The sequence below is a fragment of the Dama dama genome, chromosome 13 (assembly GCF_033118175.1).
Source record: "Dama dama isolate Ldn47 chromosome 13, ASM3311817v1, whole genome shotgun sequence".
NCBI classification, from domain to species: domain Eukaryota; kingdom Metazoa; phylum Chordata; class Mammalia; order Artiodactyla; family Cervidae; genus Dama; species Dama dama.
The window spans coordinates 23135514-23157962 of NC_083693.1; the positions used below are offsets into that span (position 1 = coordinate 23135514).

The 22449-nt window shown below is 48.8% G+C and overlaps 1 protein-coding gene across 1 annotated transcript in view; it reads left to right on the top strand.

Annotated features, from left to right (window-relative positions):
• The window catches only part of FAM174B (family with sequence similarity 174 member B), a 40156-nt gene that overhangs the window by 12246 nt on the left and 5461 nt on the right, over positions 1 to 22449 (top strand). The window contains exon 2 of the mRNA XM_061159591.1: positions 10542 to 10673. Coding sequence (XP_061015574.1) covers positions 10542 to 10673 — 132 coding nt within the window. The remainder of the gene's footprint in view (positions 1 to 10541; positions 10674 to 22449) is intronic.

Here is a 22449-nt window from a genome sequence, read left to right on the forward strand (position 1 = left end):
CAGCTGACGATGGTGTCACTTTGTTAGTCCCTCAGGGACGGTGCCAGGAGAGGCAAGGAACTGCTCGGCTGTACAGGTGACGACCAGCACCTCTTCATGGTGCTGGAGCTGCTGCTGAGCAGATCCCAGACCTCAGGTGACCATGCGTACCAGTCCGCCTCTCTGGGCCCATGATTTTAACTGTATTGTTCTCCATCACTCATGCGTGGCACCCAGGGCCAAGTAAACTGTGGTCAGGAAGCTAAGTCAGAGGCTGCAGACTGATGGCTCACAGGTGTGTTTTTGTGTTTTGTTTTGATCAGCACAGCGTTTTTGTTTTTTCTTAGAGTAGATTTGAAGTGTTTTAGGTGTACAGAAAAGTGATTTAGTTAAACACACACACACATCTATATATTCTTTACCAGATTCTTTTCTGTTATAGGTTATCACAAGGTATGGTAAGTCCCCTATATATGAACCAAGTTGCAAACTTTCTAAAATGCATGCATGCATCTGCATGTCCAGTCACATCAGGCGTGAGCGACCCTGCACCTGGCCCTCCGTCTCCTGTTGCCGACGACGCTTCAGCTCTGCCGTCTCCCAGCTCCGCTCCCTCCTCCATCAGGAACTCTTCTGTCCGGCTCACTCCACGCCAGCCCCTGTAGGCCAGCTGTTGTACTGACTACTGTACTTTTCAAGGTCCTATACTCTAAGATTAAAAATGTTTTCCTTATTTTTTGTGTTAGTTTCTGAAGTATTATTTGTGTGAAGAATATTATAAACCTATTGCAGTACAGGGCTGTCTCGCCGATTGTGTTAGTTGGGTCCTGAGGCTAACTTTGTTGGACTTATGAACAAATTGGACTTACGTGCTCTTGAAATGGAACTTGTTTATGTGTAGAGGACTTACTGTGGTGAATATAATTCCCTGTTGGTAACTGTTTGTTTTCTAAGTCTGTGAATTTATTTCTGTTTTATAAATAAGCTAATCTGTGTCATTCTTTTAGATTCCACATAAACACACAGTGTTTTTAACAACTGAGATAATTGAGAACACTTCAAATTGGGAGTCTTCACATGAATATCCAGATCTGCTTTTTTCAACAGATGGGAATATTTATGGAAACACAAGGCCCCTGTAGCGAGTGAGAATAATGGTGTGCGGGGGTGGAAGGAGCTGGGTAGGTGCGATCCTATCTCATCTGGGTTTGCGAGACCCAGTCTTTGCGTCTTCTTGACCCCAGGGCGGAGCGTTGGCTGCACTGCGCCTGTGCCTTCCGGCTCGGGGCATTTGCGTGATTCCTCTTGCCGGGTGCTGCACTGGCGCAGAGAGCCTGGAGAGGTGGGGAGGGGAGGCCCTGGGTCAGGGGTCGGGCCTGACACCGACACCGACGCTCCTGTACCAGGAAGGCTCTGCAACACCTGCGTTCTGCAGGGCTTGGCCGGAGCCCTGTTAGCGATGGGCTGCCCGAGGACCTAAAGCTCCTGCTGCTTTTGTCTCCTGTGACCGAGGGCCTCAAGTTGCCTCTCTGGAGCAGAGCCAGGTGAGATTCAGATCACCCCGGGCCTGGGCTCGGTTAAGCCGCTTTCGAAGGAAGGTGATGGGCAGAGCTTGGGGGCCGTGCCCCAGGCAGGATGGGGAGGAGGCCAGTGACTGGGAATTGTCCCCCAGTTCCCAGCCTTCCTTGGTGGCTCAGATGGTAAAGAGTCTGCCTGCAGTGCGGGAGACCCAGCTTGGATCCCTGGGTCAGGAAGGTCCCCTGGAGGAGGAAATGGCAACCCACTCCAGTGTTCTTGCCTGGAAGAGCCCTTGGATGGAGGAGCCTGGTAGGCTACAGTCCATGGGGTCGCAGAGAGTCAACACGACTGAGCGACTTCCCTTTTTACTTCCCCAGCCTTGGATTTGCCACTGATCCCGGGGTTGATGCCAGGCTGTTGCCCCTTCTTGGGAGATGTAGCACTATTGTCGCTGTCTCTCCTACACCTGCTTCTTCCCGCCATGGTGGGGCTGGAAAGTGGGTTTGGGGGTCGTGCTCTTTTTCCAAGCTTGCTTGGCTGTCTAGGGAAGGCTCAGTTATGTCACGTCCCGAGGGAGAAGTTGTAGGGTAGAGGTCAGAGGTTAGGCACTTCCCTGGTGGGCCAGTGGTTAAGAATCTGCCTGCCACTGTGGTTAACGCGAGTTCGATCCCTGGTCTGGTGACTAAAATCCCACATGCACATAAGTCCGCGTGCCACAACCACTGAAGCCTGTGCGATTGCCCTGCAACAGAGACCCAGTGCAGCCAAAAACATTAAAAACAGGAAAGGCCTGTGTCCTCAGGGCCTCGGAAGCTCCGGCCCAGCATGAAGGCGGGCAGCTGACTCTCAGCAGCTGCTCGATTCAGCCTCTCCCTTACACATTCTGTTTTCATCTTCTTTATTAATTTTCCAAATGTCAAAGGTGGCGTGTTCCTTGGAACAAGTAGTGTGGTTTCAGCAGAAAGCTGGCCCTTGGGCCATAGAGCTGTTGACTTTACTGGGCTTCACAGCGGGCACAGCTCGGGTGGAGGAGAGGCCAGAGATGCTGGGTTTGGCTCTTCCTGTCAGCAGGTGAGCGGCAGGCAGCCTCTGGGTGGGATGGGGCCGTGTGGGGCGTCACGGGCCATGGGCCTCTCCAGGGAAAGGGTCTCCTGCCTGAGAGGCAGGCCTGACACACCCCTGGCCTGTTTAAATCTTTACCTGAATTACTGCCTTTGAATTTTATTTACTTGTTTTTGTGTTTTAAAAATAGCTCATATATTCACATGGCTTGAAATTCATGAGGAGCCAGGGTGCACAGTGACCAGGCTCCTTCCCAGCCCTGTCCCTGGGCCACCCAGCTTCCTTCTCCGGATGCTGTCAGCTTCTTGTGACTCTTTTGAGAGAGATTTTATAAATACAGAAATGAATGAATGTGGTAGATATGCATGCATACAGATATATCTATCTTTCCTGTTATTTTTTAGTATTTATGTATGTGGCTCTGTCAGGTCTTAACTGTGGCACACAGGCTCTTCCTTGCATCCTGTGGGATGTTTTGGCAGTGCGCGGATTCTCTAGTTATGGCACACGGGCTCCAGAGTGTGTGGGCTCCAGCAGTTGCAGAACAGGGGCTTCAGTTGTTCCGAGGTTCATAGGATCTTAGTGCCCCGACCAGGGATCGAACCTGCGTCCCCTACATTGCAAGGCGGATTCTTAACCACAGAACCACCAGGGAAGTCCCTCTCTTTCTCCTGTTTTTAATGACAGCTTCGTAAGATGTCACATGCCTTGCAGCTCACCCATTTAAAGTGCCCAGATCATGGTTTTGTAGTGCGTTCACGGAGTTGTGCGCCATCTCCTCGGTCAGTGGTAGAAGATCGTTCCAGAAAGAAATGCGAGCTCGTTTGCACTCACTCCCTGTCTCCCTCCCACCCCCCACCATGGTGAGATCTGCTCCTGGAAACCCAGCTGCACTTGGCAGGTGGCCAACGTGGATGCGAAATTCAGGTTCAAGGTGAGGACTTGGCCGGAGGCTCCCAGACAGAGGAGTTGGAAGGACTGAGGTGGAGTCAAGGCTCTGGACGCTCGGCCTGTGGATCCGATAGCTGTGCCCCCAGACTGAACTTCTGACAGTAGACGAGCCCATTCGGCTTTGCGTTCTTCTGTGTGTCTTCGCAGGGGAGGCTGGGCGAGCAGGCCCCTGTCCATGCTGGTCCTCTGGGCTCCCCTTGTGTCCCAGCCTCCAGGGCGCATGGGGAGACCAGCTTCTGAGCAGCTGTCCAGCAAGCCTTTGAGTAAACAAACCCTCTGGCTGTAGGATTACATTTCAGAGGAAAGGAATTGGGACTTCTCCTCTGTCTTGTTAGAAATGTGTGTTTCGGCCCCAGTGGAAGGGTCCTTTGTCTCTTCTAGAGCTTCTCTGGTCTTGCTGGGTCCTGTGGAGCACAACACAGGCATTTGTTTAAAACCACCGTTCGCTGTCTCTCTCTGGAGGCCTCCTGGTCTCGCAGGACCTGGCACTGGAAGAGAAAAATTATGGCCACAGAGGGGTGTGCTGTTTGGGTGTGCTGTTGAGCATGGGCCAGCCATGTCATTTCTCACTTCCCTTCCTTGTTCCCTGAATCTCACCCCTGTTGGGCAGGGGGTGCTGTGGCTGTTGTGGCAAGCTGCCCTCCTGCTGGTCTTCCCCCCTCCCCGCGGCTGCCCCCAGGTCCAGAGGAAGCAGGTCCATAACTAGAGACACCAGATAGGAACCCAAGTCTGACTCTGGCCCGGGCCTCTGTCTAGAACCAGATGCTCCCTCTCGAGCTGTGTCCCAGAGGCCGACCCACTGCCCTTTGGGGACTCTCAGGGAACTTCAGCTTCCCTGTAGCCACGTCCCCTTTGCCCTTTCCTCAGACCAGGGTGCTGGTGAATAGCCCCGTGGGAAGGGGCTGTTGGTCATCTTGGAAAACCAGTTGACTGGTAGGCCCTGAACGAAAACTTGGATGGCATCGTCACCAAGATCCTTCATATGTATGTTTCTTTGCCTCTAGAGCCAGAAACAAGGGTCCTGGGGTTTTAAAGGGCTTGACAAAATGGGAAAATTCTACTTACAGGCGGGTTTGTTGTTAAAATGTGGGAGAATCAGAAGACGGTGTTTATCATCACAGCTATGCCTACATTCCTTTGAGACCCGGTGACGGTCAGAGTTCCTTGGTTGTGTGTGACCGAAAGCCCTGGCTGGACGGGCTTTGGTGACAGTGAGGGTAGTTTGTTGGTGTCAGGAGGGCTGGCGTCGTAGGAGATTTGGAGCAGGGTCTCTCCCTCCAGTCTCTCCTGTTCCATGTTGGTTTATTTTCCTTTTCTTTAAAACAAACAAACAAACAAACTTTTATTTGCATTTTTTTTTGTGGCATTTATTCCCAGGCCGTTAAGTTTTTATTTCTTGAGTTTCTTCCAGGGTATCTTTTTCTCCGGTATGACCCCCTCTTCTGGTTTAGGAACATTCTGCTCTTTTTCAGTGTGGATCCTCTCTGAATGGCAGGGAGAGCTCAGGCTGATCCGACCCTGAGTTCTGTCAAGTCCTGCTCTGCGTCTTGGGGGCTTGGTTCGCCTGGACCTGCTCCATGATCAGAGAATCTACATCTAAGCGTGTAAATTCAGCACCACTCTCTGCATTTCTGAGCTTGTGCTGTCAAAATTCAGCACTCTTTTTGCACCAGCGACCCTTCATCCAGCCCCACTGTTTGGCCCGTGCACGCCTGCCAGCTCTACCATTGTGTCACTGGAATGACACACATCTCGCCTTTGAAGTCACATCCGTCACATTCATGGTGGTTTTCCAGATGTGCATACTCTTCACGGCCTAAGCAGCTTCACGGGTGTTCTTAAAGTGAACGTGAAGATTTGAACCTCTTGATTTGCATGATTTTGTGGGGTTTTCTGGGTCAGGTGAATAGCAAACCATTTTTAGAGGTCACCTCAGAGACTGCTTACCGGAAAAGGATATTTTCCATTTCTAGAAGGTGGCGAGGTGGCTCTTACTTGGGTGATCCCCTGCCTCCTTTCCTGCCTGCCTAGCAAAGGTCACTGGCTCCGATTAGTCACATACTCCCTCCAACCTTCCAGTCATGGCCTTGGGGTTGCAATACACTGATTTTGACTCAGACTTGTTTTTAAGTCCACTCCTGGAACTGGGGGTGTGGCCAGTGGTCAGGCCTCCTCATCCCCTAGGGACCATGGGGCAGGGGGATTCACAAAGGATACAGATGCCCAAAGGAGGGAGGAGATGGAGGATGGCCTGTCCCAAACCAACTCATGTCTGGAGGGAGTCAGCATTAGAAAGAGTTTATTATAAGCAGTCTGCCCCGATCGCTTTGAAATAGGAATGTGTGAGCTGTGTTAAGCAACAAGTTGCAGAAAAATGTATACCAAGGGCAGAGCGTTTCCTGGTGTTAAAGTTAAGTGGAGGCGGACTCTAGTGGAGTGTGGAGTGAGCTTGCAGAAAGAGTGAGTGGAGAACTGGAGCCTTCCTCTTGGCCGGCGTGAGGTGGTTCAAGGTGACCTTCCAGGGAGGTTTGTGCTGCGGCAGCCCTTGGTTCTCTGTCTTGGGGACGTCGACCTCTCTGAGCAACACAGAGATAACATTTCTGCCTTATGTGTGTGCGTGTGTGCTAGGTCCCTTCAGTCCTATCCGACTCTGTGTGACACCATGGATTGCAGTCCACCAGGCTCCTCTGTCCATGGGATTCTCCAGGCAAGAATACTGGAGTGGGTTTCTATGCCCTCCTCCAGAGGATCCTCCCAATCCAGGGACTGAACCCGTGTCTCTTGTGTCTAACCTGCATTGGCTGATGGGTTCCTTACCACTAGCATCACGTGGGAAGCCCGTTGCCTCATAGGATGATTTATGTTTTGCGCGTGATCTTAATGTTAATTGGTTAGCGGGCACTCAGGAGGAGCTCACCCTCTTAGGGAAAAAACGAGTTAGACCAGAGATTCCCAACCCTAACTGGCTCATGCCTGTTAGGAACCTGGTTGCACAGCAAGAGATGAGCAGTGGGTGAAATCAAAACTACTTTGCCCCTCCCCACTTCCATGGAAAAATTGTCTTCCATGAAGCTGGTCCCTGGTGCCAAAAAGGTTGGCGATGGCTGTGTTAGAGCATTCTGAAGAGACAGCAGGCCTCGGCGCGGTTGTATACGCTCTCAGCGAGTCTGTTTTCCCTTATCTCACGTCTTCCTCCCCGAGGCAGGATGACTCCATTCTCTGACTCCAGGACAGTGAGGCTCAAGAGTCAGAGGGTCTGCAGGAAATGCCGATCGACCCTGTGCATGCATTTCCCTGCTTCTGACTCACACAAGGTAAGGAAACAGCCCACTTTTCAATCTGAGAAGCACACGAGCCACCCCCACCCCTGCCCCATCCCTGCCGACTCCAGCTGTATGCCATGGTCTCCCTCCAGAGCTCTCTTCTGCCAGCCTCACAGCTCCTGCCACAGGTGAAGCTGAGTCTCTTTCAACCTCTCCCAACCCTGGTTTCCCCTTGTTAACAGACCCAGTAGCAAAACAGCAGGAATTACTCCTCTTTTGTGAAGGGTGTCGTGTCTCAGAGAGTTGTTGGGAATGCAGTGTCTTCATTGTTTCAGAACTGGTGTTTGATGTGTGTGAGGGTTCCTGCAGAGGGTTATTAGATGGGGTTCTGCAGAGAAATGGAACCAAGAGAGTGTGTGTGTGTTGTGTATGTGTGTGTGTGTGTACACAAACAGGCCAGAAATCTAAGACGAGCTAAGATTTCAATTCTGAAGGCAGGAAAAAAAAAAAAGTGTGATGTCCCAGCCCCCAAGCAGAGGAATTCTCTCTTCCTTGTGTGAGGTCAGTCCTTCTTGTCTATTCAGGCCTTTGACTCACTGGGTGAGGCCCAGCTGCACTGGGGAGGGCAATATGGTTTGCTCAGTCTACCGATTCCAGGGTTAATCTCAACCAGAATCACTCTCAAGGACACATTCAGAAATAGTGCTTAAGTGTTTATTGAGGTACCCTGTGGCCCAGTCAAGTCAATGCATAAAATTAACTGTCACACTTTTGGTGTAATCTTGAGGTTTAAAATTATCTTCTCAGGTGACCTGGTTTGGAGTGGCTGGTGTTAAAGTAAGTAGGCCATGGTGTTCTAGAGGCTGGGTTGTGTTCCAGCTTCTCCCATGGGTAAGCGTTCAGGGGTCTTATTTTAAGCTCAGTAGGTTAATTTTCTCATCACAAGCAGTCAGGAAGAAGGAAGGTGATTCTGTGGGTGATGGGGATTCATTCCCGTGAAGCAGGGCTGAAGTCAGAGCCCCCAGAACCTTCTTCCAGGGTCAGCAGCCAGTCCTGCTCCAGAACCAGTGATTAAGTCAGGTTTCAGGTTCCAAGTGCAGCCTGAGGTTTACTGTCCAGATTTTGCATTCTGTCAGCCTCATGATGTTTGAAACATGGTTCCCAACAGTGGTGACTTCATCCAGAAATCACCTGGGTGATTTCTCTCTGGGCATCTATGGGAGCCTTCTTGAGCCGTCGGGTCCACAGGCCGTCTCCTGGTCTAGTGTTCCGGAGGCTTTGGCAGGCGTGTGTGCCCAGCGGGCAGCCCTGCTCTGCACACAGCTACCAGAAGGGCAGGTCTTTTGCAAAGTCAGGTGATCCTCCCAACAGCTGTGACCCATCAGGGCGGAGATAGGAGACTTCCGGAGAAAGGAGTGGTGTGTGGTTCAGCATACTTTCGGGGCTTGACCCTAGTCTAGAGGGCTCGGGGGTGGGTGGTTTTCCTTGTGGCTTTGTCGTGGGTTGCCTGGGGTGTATGGAGCCATTTCTGGGCTTAAATGTCTCCATCCGGTGTTGGAGGTTAAATTGGGCAGGGTTTGTAACTCCTCTGAGGCAGAATAAAAAGATCTATTTTACTCCATTGCCAGGAGGTGGAGGGAAAACAAGAATCTTGATGGTGAGAATCTGGACTAGCGGGGTTTATCACGTTAGCATTTAAGCTCCCACACAAATCTGCTTCCAAAATACTGCTGTCCTGTGGCCCTCTTATCTCTTAACCACCTGGCTTGGTGTTTGCACCTTGCTGCATCATGCTTGAAATCCATGTGGTTTCACACACACACACACACACACACACACACACACACACTGCCTGTGATGGAAGCAGGATGACAGATTGCTTTGTAATGAGGCTAGAGGGTTGTCAGGCTGTATACCTGATGCCCCAAAGTCTCTACCCAGAGAACCACGGGCAGCAAATACTGTCGGCTATGCAGGCTTTATGTCAAAGGCGTAGATAAATATATATATTTTCTATGTAAATAATCCTTTCACAAATCATGTTTTTGACGAATAATACTAGGCAAGAAAAGAGCTTCCCTGGGCTTCCCTGGTGGCTCAGACAGTGAAGAATCTGCCTGTAATGCTGGAGACTCTGGTTCGATCTCTGGGTTGGGAAGATCCCCTGGAGGAGGGCATGGCAACCCTCTCCAGTCTTCTTGCCTGGAGAATTCCATGGACAGAGGAGCCTGGCGGGCTACAGTCCATGCGGTTGCAAAGAGCTGGACACAACCGAGGGACTAACCACTCTCTTTCTTCAAGAAAAGAGCAAGTTGCTGTTCCTAAGAAATTCTTACTTGAAGGTGAACTTCTGTCTTCACTGTTTTGCAAACTTCTTGAGGAGTTTTGTGCGCTGGGGACAAAGAGACCCTGCATGTATCTTTGACATGGTCTCTATGCACATATGGCTTACGGCCTGTGGGAAGGTTTAGAGAATGTGATTCTTCAGTGCCCTATTTGTGATTTGGGGGTGGTGGTGGTTTGACTGGTTTCTCATAGACAGTTTCAATTTTTTTTTTTAAAGAGGGACATCAGAAGATACTAGGCATTTGGGATAAAATTCAAAATAGTGGGGAAATAAATGCCTAGAGCATCAGTAGTCATAAAACAATATTGTTCCCTGTGGCATCATAAACTCTCAGCATGGCCTAATCAATGCTGCATGCTTCATATAGAAGGTCTGACACTAGAGACCGAAAAGCTTGCTCAGCAATTTCCCAGGGGCCCCTGGTGACTGTCTACCATTCCAGAGGTAAAAGCCTAGGGTTACAGCTCCTGATGCTCGTAAATCCTTGTGATGGAAGCAGTACTGATGTGTCCAAGTCCTTGTCATATGAGAGAGGCCACAGCGCGTTTAGCTCCTCTTTGTTGATTCGTTTTTTAAAATTTATTTGTTTGGCTGTGCTGGGTCTTAGTTGTGGCACACAGGATCTTTTAGCTGGGGCATGTGGGCCCTAGTTTCCCTACCAGGGGTTGAACCCCACCGCCCCTGCACTGGGAGTGCAGAGTTTTGGCCACCGGACCACAAGGGGAGTCACTCCCTGTTGATTCACTTCACCTGCAGTCCTGTTTGCCGAGAGCCTGCTGCGTGGGCTTATTGAATGCCTTGTCTCACTTCATCCTCCCTGGGCTGTGAGGCACAGACCCTGTCCTCAGCCCGTTTTGTTTATGAGGACGCTGAGGCCTCGGGAGATTGACTGACTGGCCTGTGACCACACAGGTAGAAGGTGGCCCAGCCTGGGTTCTGATTGCCCGGGCCGGCCCGTGGACAGCGCACACCGTGGTACCAGGCTGTGATGGCTGTGCCTGGAGCAGTGACCTGCGACACAGCAGGGCTGGGACAAGGGCGCGGGGTCGGGGGCAGAGGGCACAGGGCCTGGCCTGCCCAGGGCTGGCCCAGGGCCTGGCTGAGCTCCATCCATGGTGAGCCTTCTGCTCTTTGGAGCGTCGTGGGTTTTCTTTGCTTTACTTTGCCTTTTGAAAACCTTGCATTTGGGTGTTATGGATCCTGATCCCAGGGCTTTACGGCGCTCAGGGCACCTGTTTGCTTTGTGGGTGAGGACCAACGAGGGATGCTGAGGTCAGGATCCTGCCCGAGGTCCCATGGTCGGAAGTGGAGGAGCTGGGTGGGGTTTTGCCAGATCTCCTGGGAGCTGGGCTGGGGGTGGCAGTGTGGCTGACTTCAGTGGGCATCGCCGGGGTCTCAGGAATGTGCTTATCCTTGTCCAGGTCTGGGAAGAGGCTGAAGAAGACCCGCAAGTATGACATCATCACCACTCCCGCCGAGCGAGTGGAAATGGCCCCGCTGAACGAAGAGGATGATGAGGACGAGGACTCCACAGTATTTGACATCAAATACAGGTACTGGGGGGCTTCCCTGGCAGCTTGGTGGTGAAAGAATCCACTTGCCAAGCAAGAGATGCAAGTTCGATCCCTGGGTAGGGAAGATCCCCTGGAGAGGGAAATGGCAACCCACTCCAGTTTTCTTGCCTGGGAAATCCCACGGACGGAGGAGCCTGGCGGGCTACAGTCCATGGGGTCGCAAAGAGGCGGACACGACTCAGTGACTGAACAACAACAAGAGAAGCTGGTTGGGGACAGGGGCTTCCTCCTGCGCTCACAGACTCAGGAAGGTGGTGTGGTCCCCCTTTGAAGACACTGAGTGGCCAGGAGTATAATCTTGTTTTTTGGCTGTCTTTGACCTTGGGGCATTCTGCTTATGTGGGGAGAAGTGCTCTGATCCCTTCTGGGAATGCACAGCACCCAGTAAGCCAGCAGGGAAGTGGGTATTCCTAGCTCTTTCCAGATGCTAACACTTTAAAGTGAAAGTGAAAGTGTGATCCGCTCAGTCCTGTCCAAGTCTTTGCAGCCCCATGGACTGTAGCCCACCAGGCTCCTCTGTCCATGGGATTCTCCAGGCAAGGATCCTGGAGTGGGTTGCCATTTCCTTCTCCGGGGGATCCTCCCGACCCAGGGGTTGAACCCAGGACTCCCTCATTGGGAGGAGCCAGCTTCACCGGAGCAAAAGGGAGGCTGGATTTCAGACCGTGAGCTTGCCTTGCACAGGCTGGCGGGGGTCTGGTGCACGCAGCCTCATGTGCCTCACACCCTGCACATGAATGGAAACCGCTCTTTCAGGCTTGCTTAGCAGATGACAGAGCGTGTGGGGTCGGGGCTACTCCTTGGATGGAACTGACTGCTGAGTTCCAAAGGCAGGCGTGTTTCTTTAAGGTGGCCTATGGAAAAGTCAGAATGACTGTGTGACTTCAGGATTGTCTTTTGGGTTTTGGCTCCTTTTGGGGTGTACTGCTTTTGGGTCCATGGGATTCTCAGTGTGAAAGCTGGATGACTGGAGTTTATTTATTTACTTATGGCTGTCTTTGGCCCTCACTGTGGCATATGGGCTCTCCAGAGTGTGGGCGTGACTCTATAGTGGGGCCACAGGGCTCTCCGCAGCTCATGGGCTCCAGAGCACCCAGGCTCAGTGGCTAGAATGTGTGGGCCTTGCTGCCCCGAGCTATGTGGGATCCCAGCTCCCCAACCAGCAATCAGACCTGTATCCCCTGCAGTGGAAAATGGACTCCCCACCACTGGACTGCCAGGGAGGTTCTGGTGAACATAGTTTAGAGATGAGGGCATGGAGACCCAGAGAGGGGCCCTGGGTTGGCCAAGGTCTCAGGTCTTAGTGGCAAAGATGAGACCCAAATGCAGGCTGGGCCCAATCTGGAGAGTCCACCCTCCCCCACAGGGTTCTTAGAGAAACAGAATCAATAGGATATGTGCATACAGGAGGAGGTTTGTTACAAAGGTCCAGGTCTGAAGGCCTGGGAGCCAGGAGAGCCCGTGGTATGAGTTCCAGTGGGAGCGCGGGAGAAGACCAGTGTCTTGGCTCAACACCGGCACAGAGCAATCTCCCCTTATCCTGCCTTTTGCGCTCTTCAGGCCTCCAACAGGTTGGATGAGACCTACCCACGCTGGGGAGGGCAATCTGCTTTACTGACTTGACCCAGACAATTGTTAATCTCGGCAAGAACACCCTCCCGGATACACCCAGACTACTGTTGGACCGAATATCTGGGAACCGTGTCACCCAGTCAGGTTGACCCCTAAGAGTCACATCCCACACAGATTTCCCATAACTGAGAAAGTCAGTCGGTCAGTTCAGCCCCTCAGTCCTGTCTGACTCTTTGTGACCCTGTGGACAGAAGCATGCCAGGCCTCTCTGTCCATCGCCAGCTCCTGGAGCTCACTCTAACTCATGTCCATCGAGTCAGTGATGCCATCCAACCCTCTCATCCTCTGTTGTTCCCTTCTCCTCCTGCCTTCAATCTTTCCCAGAATCAGGGTATTTCCCAATAAGTTAGCTCTTCACATCAGGTGACCAAAGTATTGGAGCTTCAGCTTTAGCATCAGTCCTTCCAATGAACACCCAGGACTGATCTCCTTTAGGATGGACTGGTTGGATCTCCTTGCAGTCCAAGGGGCTCTCAAGAATCTTCTTCAATACCACAGTTCAAAAGCATCAATTCTTTGGTGCTCAGCTTTCTTTATGGTCCAACTCTCACAACCATACATGACCACTGGAAAAACCATAGCTTTGACTAGATGGACCTTTGTTGGCAAAGTAATGTCTCTGCTTTTTAATATGCTGTCTAGCTTGGTCATAGTTTTCCTTCCAGGGAGCAAATATAGGCTGTCCATATCTCTCCTGAATTGTCCTTTTCTAGCATGACCTTGGGTGTACTTGGCTATAAATGAGTTAGACTCGAGAAAGCAGTGTTTGGGATTTTGATGAGAGCTGTGTTGACTCTGTAGATTGATTTAAAGAGAATCAGCCCTTTATACTAAGTGGACTACATCAGACAGAGAAGGACATATTATATGATATCGCTTATATGTGAAATTAACAAATACAACAAGATAGTGAATATAACAAAATAAAAAGAGGCAGACTCACAGGTACAGAGAACAAACTAGTGGTTACCAGTGAGGAGAGGGCAATGGGGAGGGGCAAGATAGGGGCCGGGGATTAAGACGTACAACCTACTAGGTATGAAAGTAGCCACAGAGATATATTGCACCACACGGGGAATATAGCCAGTACTTTATAATAACTATAAGTGGAGTATAACCTTTAAAAGTTTTTCCTTTAAAAATTTTGAATCATTATATTGCATACCTGTAACCTACATAATGCTGTATATCAACTATACCTCAATAAAAAAAAAAAGATAAAGAGAATCAGGCCCTTTATGTTCTCTCTTCTCATCCATGAGTGTGGAATGACTTCCCATTGATTTAGGTATTTTAAGAAATGTCTTTCAAAAATTTCTCCATTAATGTATTATGAATTTTTGCTAGATATATTCCAAGGTGTTTTACATTCTGATATATACATATATTTTACTTTCAAATGCTATTTTATTTATACTCATGTCTGAAAAAAAATGTACTATTGTGTTCACGTACATACTGATATCGGAAAAAGAGTTATTAATGAATCACACATAAATTTTATGGAGAATGCACAACATTAAGACATGGGTTGGTTATATATAGAGGAACAAACCATTAACTATGATTTGCATTTTAGGTAAATAATGACCCCCTTTGAGAAGAATCAAAGCAATTACTAATGTGCATCTGTACTGTAGAATACTATGTACATAAGAAGTGGTTATACTGATTTTATTGCTAAGTCATTTTATCTATCTCACATTCAAGTCACAGAAATAAAATGAAATGTGAAGACAGCGCTGTCTTCACTGAGTCACAATGGAAAGCTGCGTCCTGCAGGCCTGCTGGGGTTATTGTACAATAGGGAGCCCTGGATGGCTTTAGTGGATCACGGACTGTTTTGATTCTGAGCCATGGAATGGGATCTCATTTGTATTTGGTGTCTGAGCTGACTCCTTGGGGGCTGCGATGAACGGAGTGATTTTTGTGGTAGCCCCAGGTCTGACTGCATAAGAAAAGGTTGAGGAAAGAAATAGAATAGTCTGTCTGGACAGTCTTACTGTAGGCTTGTTCCTGAGTGTAGGTGGGAAGAGTGTCTGGATGTAAGTACTACTGTGGTCTGAACACGGCTGGGTGGAAGTCGTGTCCGATGGCATGAGGAGGAGGAACATACTGAGCCCACTGTCAGACCACGAGCCTTCCCCAGTGAATCTCAGTGCTTCAGACAATGGAGCCAGCTCCTTTCCTAGAAACAGTTCGTGCTATATTGGCATTGCTCCTGGCTAGAACAGTCACCAGCAGAGGCAAATGATGCTAAATGATGGATAATTTTGCAAAGGCAAACTTTTTTTTTCAGTTTTCTTGTGCTGTTGATTGACATACAGCACTGTATAAGTTGAAGGAATACATATGACGTACATGTGTTGGGACATGATTGCCAACAATAAGTGTAGTTGACATCTAGCACCTAACGTAGTTAGAAAAACTTTTTCCCTTGTGATGAGAACTTATGGGATCCGCTTTCTAGGCAGCTTTCAGACCCGTCATACAGCAGTGTTCCGTGTAGTCGTCATGTTCTGCATTGCCTCCCTGGGATGTATTCGTCTCCTACCTGGAAGCTTGAACCTTTTTTACCGCCTTCGCCCTATTCTCCTATCCCCAGGGCCCTGATTCTGATAACTGCAAATCTCATCTCCTTTTCTATGAGTTTGGTTTCTCTCAATTCGGCATATAAGTGAGGTCACACAATATTTGTCTTTCTCAGTCTGACTTACTTCACTTAATGTGATGCCCTCATGGTCTGTCCGTGGCATTGTAAATGGCAGGATTCCTTTCTGTTTGGTGCTGAGGAGTGTTCCATTTTGTGTGTGTGTGTGTATACCACACTTCATTTATTCGTCTGTAAGTGGACACTTAGGCAGATGATTCCATGGAACCACCTGGTAGGTGTTAAGGTAGCAGATGATCCTTTTGCTATTTGAGAGTCTGAGTCTGCCCCCTGGTCTGTTGGCATGCTCTGGAGTGTATTCTTTGGCCACTGTAGTCATGCCATCCCCGCCCCCCACCCCCGTTCCCTAAATCACAGAGCAGTGGCATGGGGCCCTTTCACCCGTGGTGATTTTTAATACAGGAATCACTTAAGGTCCCCCAGGCGCCTCTTGCCTCTCCTCCACCCCCATTCTGGGCAGAAAGTCGGGGCCCAGCAAGTCCATTCGTGTTAGTCTTTCATCCCTGATCATTCAGCGTAATGGCCCCCGTGTCCCACCGGATCAGTCTCTGCGCCCGCGTTTCTGCTTCTGGGGCAGCAGGCTTCTCTCTTTGTCCCTTTGGGGACAGCTTCAAAGACAAGTACCTCTGCAAGCCACTGCCACGTGATTCATGACCTCAATCTGAGCCTCCTTTATAAAATGTCGCTGTCTAACTTTCTGTTCATGGTGTCTAGAAATGCAGTTGATTTTTTAAAAATAGTGATTTTAAAAATATCCAGCAGCCTCATTAAACTCTTATCAATTCTAGTAGTGTAACGGTGGATTCTTTTGAGTTTTCTGTGTCAATATATCACGTGAGACTAATAGGAGTGCCTCCCTTTCCCTCAAGTCCTTCATCATTTTACCCTTTTTTTTTCCAAGCCTTTTAATACTCATTCTTGGTCTCAAAGTCCTTGTAAAATAGAAGTGATGGTATTAGGCATCCTGGCTTATTCTTGATCTTAACGGGTATGCTTTCAGTATTGACACTGACAGCAGTGTTTGCTATTGTAAATACTATACAAACCATTTAGGGTTTGTAGGTTTTTTCCCAAGAAGCTTCCCTCTATTCATAGTTTGCTAGTGTTGATTTTATTATACGTATTTCCTAGCTCTATTGAGAATATTATACTTTTTCCTTTAATCTGTTAAGGTGGTGAACTTATAATTATTGATTTTCCCCCTAATATTAAATCAATTTTGCATTCCTGAGATAAAAGGAGTTTGGTCCTGGTCATGTTTTTCTTCACGTTGCCACCTTCAGTTTGCTGATATTTTGCTTAGGACTTTCTTGTTTCTCTTAGAGACTGAGATTGGTTTGTAATTTTCCTATTTTGTCATATCCTCGTCAGGCTTTGCCCAAAGAAAGGCAATGCCAAAGAATGTTCAAACTACCGCACAATGGCACTCATCTCACACGCTAGCAAAGTAATGCTCAAAATTCTCCAAGCCAGGCTTCAACAGTATGTGAACCATGAACTTCCAGATGTTGAAGCTGGTTTTAGAAAAGGCAGAGGAACCTGAGATCAATCTGCCAACATCTGTTGGATCATAGAAAAAGCAAGAGAGTTCCAGAAAAACATATACTTCTGTGTTATTGACCACACGAAAGCCTTGGACTGTGTGGATCACAACAAACTATGGAAAATTCTTCAAGAGATAGGAATACCAAACCACCTGACCTGCCTCCTGAGAAATCTGTATGCAGGTCAGGAAGCAACAGTTAGAACTGGACATGGAACAACAGACTGGTTCCAAATTGGGTAAGAAATATGTCAAGGCTGTATTTTGTCACCCTGCCTATTTAACATATACGCAGAGTACATCATGAGAAACGCTGGGCTGGATGAAGCACAAGCTGGAATCAAGATTGCTGGGAGAAATATCAATAACCTCAGATACACAGATGACACCACCCTTATGGCAGAAAACAAAGAACTAAAGAGCTTCTTGATGAAAGTGAAAGAGGAGAGTGAAAAAGTTGGCTTAAAACCCAACATTCAGAAAACTTAGATCATGGCATCTGGTCCCATCACTTCATGGCAAATAGGTGGGGAAACAATGGAAACAGTGAGAGACTTTATTTTGGGGGGCTCCAAAATCACTGTAGATGGTGACTGCAGCCCTGAAATTAAAAGACACTTGCTCCTTGGAAGAAAAGCTATGACCAAGCTAGCCAGCATATTAAAAAGCAAAGATATTACTTTGTCGACAAAGGTCCATCAAGTCAAAACTATGGTGCTTCCTTCGTAGCTCAGTCAGTAAAGAATCTGCCTGCAGTGCAGGAGACCCAGGTTTGATCCCTGGGTCGGGAAGAACCCTGGAGAAGGAAATGGCAACCCACTCCAGTGTTCTTGCCTGGAGAATCCCATGGACAGAGGAGCCTGGCTGGTTACAGTCCATGGGGTCGCAAGCATCAGACATGACTTAGTGGCTAAACCACTTACGCCTGCATTACATGGTTTTTCCAGTGGTCATGTATGGATGTGAGAGCTGGACTATAAAGAAAGCTGAGCGTGAAAGAATTGATGCTTTTGAACTGTGGTGTTGGAGAAGTCTCTTGAGAGTCCCTTGGACTACAAGGAGATCAAATCAGTCAATCATAAAGGAAATCAGCCCTGAATATTCATTGGAAGGACTGATGCTGAAGCTCCAATACTTTGGCTACCTGATGTGAAGAACTGACTCATTGGAAAATACCTTCATGCTGGGAAAGATTGAAGATGGGAGGAGAAGGGGACAACAGAGGATGAGATGGTTGGATGGCATCACCAACTCAATGGACATGAGTTTCAGCAAGCTTTGGGAGTTGGTGATGGATAGGGAAACCTGGCATGCTGCAGCCCATGGGGTCACAAAGAGTTGGGCATGACTCAGTGACTGAACTGAACTGTCAGGCTTTGATAGAAGTTTTACTAGCTTCATAAAACAAATTGGGGCAGTTCCTTATTTTCCTTTTCTCTGAGATAGTATCAAATTAGAATTATTTGTTTCTAAATGTTTAGTAGAATTTGCTAAAACTGTCTGGGCCTGGATGCTTTCTTTGTTTGAATACTGGAAAACACTATTGATGTCTAATTCTTTGAATAGTTACAGGACTATTTAGTCTTTATTTCTTCTTAGGGCAATTAAAAAAAAATTATTTATTTGGCTGTGCCCAGTCTTGTTGGGGCATGCAGGATCTTTACTTGGGGCATGTAGGATCTAGTTCCCTGACGAGGGACGGAACCTGGGCCCCCTGGATTGGGAGTACGGAGTCTTAACCACTGGACCACAGGGAGGTCCTGTTCTTGGGGCAGTTTTGATGGGTTTTATTTTTCTGAGATTTTGTCCTTGTCATACAAGTTTTCAAATGTATCGTCCTCAGGTTACTTACAACGTTCTCTTTTTATCATCTTTGTATTTTTTGTCCCATGTGTAGTCATGGTCCCCTTTTCATTCTTTCTCGTTGTTGTTTTAAAGTATTTGTTTATTTGGCTCTGCCAGGTTTTAGCTGTGGCACATGTAATCTTTATTTGTAGCACGTGGGATCTGGTTCTCTGACCAGGGATGGAACCCGGGCCTTCTGCCTTGGGAGCATGGAGTCTTAGCCACTGCACCACCAGGGAAGTCTCCCCTTTGCATTCTTAATACTGCTTGAAAGTGAAGTCGCTCAGTCACGTCCGACTCTTCGTGACCCCATGGACTGCAGCCCACCAGGCTCCTCCGTCCATGGGATTCTCCAGGCAAGGGCACTGGAGTGGGTGCCATTGCCTTCTCATTAGGTCTGGAGTTGCTCAGTTGTGTCCGGCTCTTCATGACCCCATGGACTGCAGCCCACCAGGCTCCTCCATCCTTGGGGGTTTTCCAGGCAAGAGCACTGGAGTGGGTGCCATTTCCTTCTCCAATAATAATATTGCTTATGTTTACCTTGTCTCCTTTTTCTTGTTCAGTCTTGCTGTACATTTAATTTTATCCATCTGTACAAAGAACCAACTTTTGGTTTCTTTGATCCTTTTTATTATATTATCATTTTCGATTTCAGTTGATTTCTGCTTCTCTTCCTTAACTTTCTTTGAGTGCATTCTGTTCTGTTTTTCCCTAACTTCTTCTGTTGGCTGTTTAGCTCCTTTATTTTCAGCTGCCTTGATGTTAGCAGTATTCTGTAATCTTATCTACTTCAGCTGCCTCCCTCAGGCTGTCCTTATCAGTGCCAGGCACTACCCTGCCTTCTTGTTTGTTGTAAAGGACAATGGGCTTCAAGTGGTTCTTGTGAGAAGGTGGTGCCATTTGTAAGAATGTGAGTGAACTTGGGGCTGAGTCACCCGTCACGAGACCACTCTAGTCCTTGGGCTCAAAGACCTTCGGTTGTTGAAAAAGACAAAGACTGGGTCATAGCTTTTCTTATTACAGATGTAATGTATGGTATGGAGATTACAGATTTAAAAAAAGGGAAAATAAAATGACGTTTAATCTCACTACTTAACGATAACCACTAGAGTGTGTGTGAGTACGTACCTGTGGAATCCTCTTTTTTTTTTTTTTTTTTTAACAGAAATAGGACTGTGTTACACATGCAGCTTTGGAACGGTTTTCCACCTGAACGGCATGTCACAAACCGCTTTTCAGGTCAATACATTTGAAAGGACAAGGATTTTAAGGCCGTTTTTATGTAGGCTTTAGTGTTTTTGAGACCTTCTCTGTCTGCACGTGATGGTCTGCTCACTGGTCCTCGTCTTTCCTGTTTAGACAGAGCTCAGCTTAATTTTTTGGTTCGCCCTGGGAAACAGACTACATTTAAATCGGATGTGGCTGAATCATGACCTTGGTTGGTTTTATGAATGAGTGCAATAAGGAAAAGCGTGGTTTTGGCGCCCGGCAGTGAGGTGGTACCCTGCGTTGTATTACACCTTTAGCTCGCGGATAACGTGTCCTGACTTGGAGCCCGTGAGCATCAGCCAGGAAGTGGGGCGGAGAAAAGGCAGACAGGGCAAGGCTTCCGTGGGCAGCCTCCTCAAAGGCTCGCATGGCACCGAGATGTTACAACGTGTGAGGTTAGGCTCCCACGTTTAGGGCCAGATGTGGGGAGGGGCAGGGGCTTCCCAGGCGGTGCAGTGGTAGAGAACCTGCCTGCCACTGCAGGAGACATAAGAGACACAGGTTCAACCCCAGGGTCAGGAAGATCCCCTGGAGAAGGAAGTAGCTAGCCACCCCAGTATTCTTGTGTGGAGAATTCCAGAGACAGAGGGGCCTGGTGGGCTACAGTCCATGGGGTCGCAGAGAATCAGACATGACTGAGCGACTAAGCCCACGTACGTGCACATGTGGGGAGGGAGAAGAGTCTTTGGAGATGAGTTTCCAACTCTGTACTTTAAAAGGCTAATTGGAAGAGAGAAATGATGGCTCAGTGGACTGCAGAGAACCCTGGGGCTTTGAAATGGTTCCTTATTTCAAAAGGCGTTTGCATCCTGGTTGCATGCATTTGAGCTTGGTTGGCCTCGCGTATACTGGTAGCTGATGCTATGGGCCTCTGTACCTCCCCGGTTTATTACTGAAGCTTTATGTGACATCCTCTGGGCAACCCCAGGGGCGAGGCGGATGCTACTCTTTCTCCACCTGGTAGGCGGCACCAGCAGCTGTGACCAGCGCAGCCCAAAGGCGCTCCGCTTGGAGAACACACACCGGTTCCCGGGGCCAGGAGGGAGGGTTCAGTTCCTCCGCATCTTAAGTCTGGAAAAGATGTGACCCGTGGGAGTGCAGATGTGCGTTCCAGAGATGCCTGCCACCCACCCTCTCCTGGATAGGGCTACCGGAGGGAATATAATTAGAAACGCACGAGATGTCCCCTGCACCTCTGGGGGCTGTGCCTAGCATCATCTTATCTTTGGAACAAAGCGCATTCAGTGGCTGTTTGCAGCCAGAGGCCCCTGGAGGCTGTGGTAGGAGAGGGGGGAAACAGATTTGATTTGCTTATCCTCGACTGAGGCCTGGGACCTGGGTCCCCATGGCCACCCTAGGGTAGTGACAACTAAGTCCCTGCTCAGTGCCCTCAGGGCAAAGACTTCTAGAATCCTTGAGCTGGGAAGGCCCACTGGCTCGCTCCACGAGCCCTCATCTCCTGAGGACGAGGAATGAGGCTGTTGGCATGTCAGCGTGGGCACAGCTGCAGAGGCAATGGGTACCCTGAGCTGCTGGGGCCTTGGAGGAATCCGAGGGGACCCGAGGACCTGCAGGCTCCACAACGGTGCTAGGGCATCCTTGTTGTTCTTGAGTCTCTCAGTCATGTCGACTCTTTCGAGACCCCTTGGACTGTAGCCCAGCAGGCTCCCCTGTCCATGGGATTTTCCAGGCAAGCATACTGGGGTGGGTTGCCATTTCCTTCTGCAGGGGAGTCTTTCTGAATCAGGAATCAAACATGCATCTTCTGCCTTGGCAGATGGATTCCCCCAGAGTGTCCTACCTGGACTTGAAACAGCCTCGGAGGCCATTCCCAAAGCAGTCTGACTAGCTCTCTGCCAGCCCTCCTGCTTGCAGAACACTGCAGAGCTTACCTGTTGTATGTAAATGAGTGTCTCCTGAGGCATTTTTTGTTTCTTTGAATTGCAATGCTGGCATTCTGGGGGCAGTTCTCAGCCAAGGTATTGTGCCCCTTAAAACTGGTTGAGTTTTATGTCTACGAGGAGGGAGACTGTGCAAACAGGAATTTGTGTGGTGATGAAAATTTACTGCTCAGTGACTCTTTTATTGAAGTATAGTTGATTTACACTGTGGCGTTTGTTTCAAGTGTACAGCCAAAGTGATTCAGTTATGCATATACTTGTATCTATTCTGTCTCAGATTCTTTTCCCTTATAGGTTACTACAAACCTTGAATATAGTTCCCTGTGCTGTCCAGCAGATCCTTGTTGTTGTCTGTTTTATATATACCTTTGTGCTCAGTTCTGTCTGACTCTCTGCGGCCCCATGGACAGTAGTCTGCCAGGCTCCTCTGTCTATGGAGTTGTCCAGGCTGGAATACTGGAGTGGGTTGCCATTGCCTTCTCCAGGGGATCTTCTGTCGACCCAGGGATCGAACCCACGCCTCTTAACGTCTGCTGCACTGGCAGGTGGGTTGTTTACCACTAGCGCCACCTGGGAACCCCTGTTTTATATACAGTGAAAGTGAAAGTGAAGTCGTGTCTGACTCTTTGCGACCCCGTGGACTGTAGTCTACCAGGCTTCTCCGTCCATGGGATTCTCCAGGCAAGGATACTGGAGTGGGTTGCCATTTCCTTCTCCAGGGGATCTTCCTGACCCAGGGATTGAACCCGGGTCTCCTGCATTGCAGGCAGACACTATAACCTCTGAGCCACCAGGGAAGCCCTTATATATAGTAGTGTGCATATATTAATCCCAGACTCCTGATTGTTCCCTCCTTCCTTTCCCTTTTGATAACCATAAGTTTGTTTTCTGTGT